Source organism: Elephantulus edwardii, unplaced genomic scaffold (genome assembly GCF_000299155.1).
Source record: "Elephantulus edwardii isolate Elephantulus edwardi_28Jun2011 unplaced genomic scaffold, EleEdw1.0 scaffold00126, whole genome shotgun sequence".
Taxonomy (NCBI): Eukaryota; Metazoa; Chordata; class Mammalia; order Macroscelidea; family Macroscelididae; genus Elephantulus; species Elephantulus edwardii.
Window position 1 is genome coordinate 1,784,689 of NW_006399876.1, and position 5,239 is coordinate 1,789,927.

The 5,239-nt window shown below is 48.8% G+C and overlaps 1 protein-coding gene and 1 pseudogene across 1 annotated transcript in view; one reads left to right on the forward strand and one right to left on the reverse strand.

Moving 5' to 3' along the window:
* LOC102860816 (keratin-associated protein 5-5-like) overlaps positions 1-1,644 on the reverse strand; it is a 2,140-nt gene extending 496 nt beyond the window's left edge. Inside the window, exons 1-2 of the mRNA XM_006893363.1 lie at positions 1,624-1,644; positions 219-384 (exon numbers count right to left, since the gene is read on the reverse strand). Of these exons, the coding sequence (XP_006893425.1) occupies positions 219-384; positions 1,624-1,644 (187 nt within the window). The remainder of the gene's footprint in view (positions 1-218; positions 385-1,623) is intronic.
* A 47-nt stretch (positions 1,645-1,691) lies between these two features.
* Positions 1,692-2,098, forward strand: LOC102861226 (annotated as a pseudogene).
* Positions 2,099-5,239: the final 3,141 nt, after the last annotated feature.

Below are 5,239 nucleotides of genomic sequence, written 5' to 3' on the forward strand. Positions count from 1 at the left end.
CCACAGCTGGAGGAGCAGCAACTGGGCTTGCAGCAGCTGGACTGACAACAGCAAGGTTTACAGCAGCTGGACTGACAGCAGCAGGGCTTACAGCAGCTGGACTGACAGCAACAAGGCTTACAGCAGCTGGACTGGCAGCAGCAAGGTTTGCAGCAGCTGGACTGGCAGCAACTGGGTTTGCAGCAGTTGGACTGACAGCAGCCACTTGAACTACAGACCCCCTTGCAGCCCCCAGAGGATCCGCAGCTGGAGCCGGAGCAGGCTGGCACACAGCAGCACACGGGCTTGCAGCAGCACACGGGCACACAGCAGCTCGAGCCGCAGCCCCCACAGCTGGAGCCGCAGCCCCCACAGCCTCCAGAACAGCCACAGCAGCTCATGATTCTGGTGAGTTGAGGATGAGTTTGGTCAGAGGAGCAAGTGGAGAGGTTGGAATGTTGAAGCCACTGTCCCAGGCGCTTTTATATCCCATCCACGCTCTCATTCTGGGTGTGTGATCACTTCCCTGTTATTGTGGATGCCCCAGCCTGTGTTTGTGTACTTAAGTCTTTCACCTCGGTTTCTCCTTTTTCCTCCCAGACAGTGTGTGTTAGTCCCCTCTGTTCCAGGGAAGAGGTTTGTTGTTTGTGTTGTTGTTGTTGTGGACCATTAGTCAGAACCAACCCATAGCTGACCTACTGGCCAATTTTCAGAGGCAATAACTGCAGGGGAAGATACTGCCCATCCTTCTCACGCAGAGCAGCTGGTGGATTTGAACAGTGTGCCTTCGGGATTGCCGCGCAGCTTCTTGCCACAGGGCCACCAGAGCTCTTTGTGTTATTAGTTTTATTGGTGATTGGGTTTTATTATTTTTAAAGTATTAGTACATTTTCTTTTTCGAGTTTTAGATTAGAGGGGAGATTACGAAGAGAGTGGAGAGTGTTTCCACACCATTCCTCTCTCCTGCTGTTTTTCCATCACTGACATCTCACGCTGCTGTGACGCATTCTTTACAACCAGTGAATGATTATTGGTCCATTGCAATGGAAGCTGTCCTCTCTGGTGGTCCAGAGGTTCAGGGTTTGTCTGCTGACTTCTGGTCACAGTTGGCAAACATCACTTGGTCCGGGGAAGGAGGAAGTCTACATCCCTACAGAGCGCAGTCCTGCGGGTCATTCGTTCCACTACAGGGTCACTGGGAGTTGCAATCTATTCAAATGAGTGTGTTATGAAGGAAATATTTAAATCCTAAGAACTCTTAAACTTTTTTTTAAAAAAAATGATTCCTTGGAAATGGGCAAAATTCTGGGAAAGATCAAGGGTCATTGAAAGAGAGCAAGATCCCTCTTTGAAGGAGACCTGCCGATGCGTTTTCATGCCTGGGCCCAGCACTAGATGCATCTGTGGATGGACACCACGGTAAAACGTTCTCTTACACAATTATGTAAGAGAACTTAGGTATGTTTGAGGAGGAATCAGACCCTGAAAAGGACATCATGCGGGGAAAGGGAAGGTAGAGAAGGGGAGGAGGACCCCCAGAGACGTGGCCTGGCACCGTGCCCAGAGCAGTGAGCTCAAGCTTGGCCCAGGTGTGCGGGTGGTGCAGGGTAGAGCAGGATTCGCACCTGTTGCTCACAGGGTCACCTGAGTCACCGTCTGCTCCATGGCATTTAAGAGGAACTCTTACGCTCTTTGACCAAGAAACCACCAACATGGGCCACGCTCGCACCAAAACCGTGAAGAAGGCAGCCCGCGTCATCATGGAGAAATACTACACGCGCCTGGGCAATGACTTCCACATGAACAAGCACGTGTGCGAGGAGATCGCCCTTATTCCCAGCGAGAACTCTGGAACAAGGTAGCAGGCTGTGTCACACAGCGGATGAAGCAGATTCACAGAGGGCCTGGGAGAGGCATCTCCATGAAGCTGCAGGAGGAGGAGAGAGAAAGGAGAGATCATTATGTACCAGAGGTTTCAGCCCTGGGTCAGGAGATCATTGAAGTAGATCCTGATAGTAAGGAAATGCTGAAACTCTTGGACTTTGGCAGTCTGTCCAACCTGCAGGTCACTCAGCCCACAGTTGGGATGAATTTCAAAACACCATGTGGAGTTGTTTGAGTCTGTCTGCTGTGCTGTTACATTTTCAATAAACTTGGGCACACCAGCCTTGCCTTTGTAAAAAAAAAAAAGGAATTCCTACCATCCGATAGTTTGTAAGGAAACAAAAGACTCAATTAAAAAGACTGAGTAAGAGATTGACTGGAAGAGAAAACGCATCCAAGGAGAGTGTCATTGCCGTCAAGTCAGCACCGACTGGCCCCGGGCCTTGGTGGGCTTTCGGGGGCTGTAAACGACAGGAGCGTACTTCTCACAGAGCAGCTGGTGGATTTGAGCCGCCTGAGATGCAATGCCTTCGGGTCCAGACCACAACTCCTTAAGGACTAGGTCACTCGAGCTCCGGAAAGAGGACATGTGGTCTGGCCTGCACGGGCCACGTGAGGCGGCTGCTGGGTTGGAGAAACGGTGGCTTCGGGCCATCGACAATGTCTTGATGACCTTCCACAGTGAGGTGGGGCAAATAGAGAAAAAAGATTCCGTTAAACATCCAAAAATCAAACCAAAAGGTTGACCTGTCCTGGTTCCTCTGACCTCAACCTGACCTCCTTTGGGGTTCTTCACATATAGATCCTGAAGTGACAGGCTGGGAAATTGTCCATCTTGGTGCATCCTGACATAAATCTAGATGATGCTGTCTGAGTACAAAAGGCCTTGGAAGCTGTGGACAGAGCTTGCATGTTGCTACTGGATCAGGAACAGAAGCAGAGGGCCCTGGATGTCATTCAGGCCAGAAAAGAATACGTGGGTCATACTGTCAAAGAGTGAAAAGAGCAATTCAGGAAGGCAGGGTGGCCTGCAAATGTGGAAGCAGATGACCCTGAGCTGTTCAAGTGTGCAGACAGGCCGTGACACTTTTTGGTGAACTGAAAATTAAAAGAACAAGGAGCCAAACAGATGCCTGAAAGGAAGTAACAGAGGAAGAAGAAGCAGCCAAACGAGAGAGGGAGTGGTGGAAAAACCGAGGAGAGTCGAGATGGCCACGCGGATGGCTGGCGACATTGCCAAGCAAACATGGAAGACAAGAGAGAGACAGAAAAGCAAACTTCTCCGAGACCCCAAAAGTAAAAACGGAGCAGCATACGACACCCCGTGGGGTCCACCTGGACTTGCCTCCAGCTGCCTGTCCCCACCAGCTTTGAAGGACTCATTCTGTCCTCCCATCTCTACCCCGACACGGAGTAGTATTTGCTTTTCGTCCATTTTATTTCCATAGTTTAATAACAAATCAGAGTAACTTTTTGTACATTGACATGAGGGGCATGGTTTTTAAAAAAGAGCAGCACGCCCCTCCCTGCCCTATGAGTCACCAGAATGGGAAGTGGCCACCTGGGTCGACCGCTGTCTCCAGCCTGGAACTTAATGCACTCCACAGAACCATCACGGGTAGGAACTTCGTGTACAGTTTATGGAAATCATCCAATTAAACACATTGCTTCAGGAAAGAAGACGGGGGTATGGAAATAAGGGTGCCGAGAGGCGTCACAGCCTATGTGCTTGCTGCTTTCGTGTGTGGTGAAGTCAGAAGCGACTCCAATCTGACCTTCTAGTGGGTTCCAGAAGCAAGTAGATGAGACTGTCGTCCTCCCACGGAGCAGCTGTGGATTCGAACTACCTGACTTGGGGCTGGCAGCACACTACCCACGAAACAACAAATTAAAAGGAAAAAGTGCAATATTATTGCACCACTAAGGATGACTAAACTCCCAAGCCGCGGTGACAGCAGGGCTGAGGAGGAGGAGAAGCAGCATGAGTCTCTTTCCTGCCTGGAGGGAGCGTGGGGGACCATGACCGCTCCGAGCACAGCAGTGCAGTCTCTGACGAAGCACGGCGGGCCTCGCCTTCTGACCCGGCAATCCTGCCGCGAGGGTTTACCTGAGTGAGGTGGGCATGCAGTGTTAGCATCAGCTCCCCTCACTCTAGACAGCAGCAAGAGGTCCTGCAGTAAAGTCAGTGGATGAACAAACAGTGGTTGGTCGTGCAGGATAATGTTCAGTGATGAAAAGAGCCCTCAAGCCAGAACTGATAGGCAAGAGCCTTCAACAGGTATTGCAAAATGAAAGGAACGTCTGGAAACTCTAGAGACAGCATGATTCTGAGTACAAGGTCTTCTTTTAAAAAATGGTGGTGGTGGGGGAAATTTCTTTTTTCCAATTTTTTTAAATTGTGAGTTTAACAAACATTTACAGAAAAGTTGGTTTTTCATTCACTCATTGGAAGTCAAAACAATGAAGACAGTAATAAGATCAGGATTTTGGGGAGAGGAAGAGGTGAAGAAGTGGAACAAATGGAATTGAGGGGAGAACGGAACTATTTTTATGATGTTCTAATAATGAGCAAAGAAGAGTGAATGCCTTCGAATTGTGGTGCTGGAGAAAAGTATTGAACATACCATGGAACATATACCAAGACAACAAACAGATCTGTCCTAGAGATGGTGAAACCAAGCTGCTCCCTGGAGGCAAGGATTTGGAAGCTCTGTCTCACATATTTTGGGTGTCTTGCCAGGAGGGACCAGTCCTTAGAGAAGGACATCATGCTTGGAAGAATGGAGGGACAGTGCAGGAGAGAGAAACCACAGATGAGATACTCTGACACAGTAACTGGGTTTGGCAGTAGGGGTATCAGAGAGAGTGAGGCTGGCACAGATTAGGACAGAGTGCAGAGCTGTTGTGCATAGGGTCACTCTAAGTCACAGGCAGCTTGATGACAGATGACAACAAGAGAAGACATGTGAAATATACCCTTCATCAAAACCCTTTGAAGTGTTCAGTCGGAGTAAATATGCCCTTAAGCAAATCGTGGCTGTTTACTTAATAACAATGTAACCCACCACAACAAGATAAAGGTAAATAATCCAATAGAAAAATGGGCTCAGGATATGAACAGACACGTCCCCAAAGAAGACATTCAGATGGCTAACAAGAACATGAAGAAATGTTCAAAATCCCTAGCTCTAAGAGAGGTGCAAAGTAAAACAGCTATGAGATATCCTCTCACCCCAGTCAGAATAGCAAAATTTAACAGAGCAGCAAACAACAAATGCTGGTGAGGTTGTGGAGAAACTGGAACCCTTATTCACTGTTGGTGGGAGTATAAAATAGTACAACCACTGTGGAAGGTCGTGTGGCGCTTTCTCAAAAA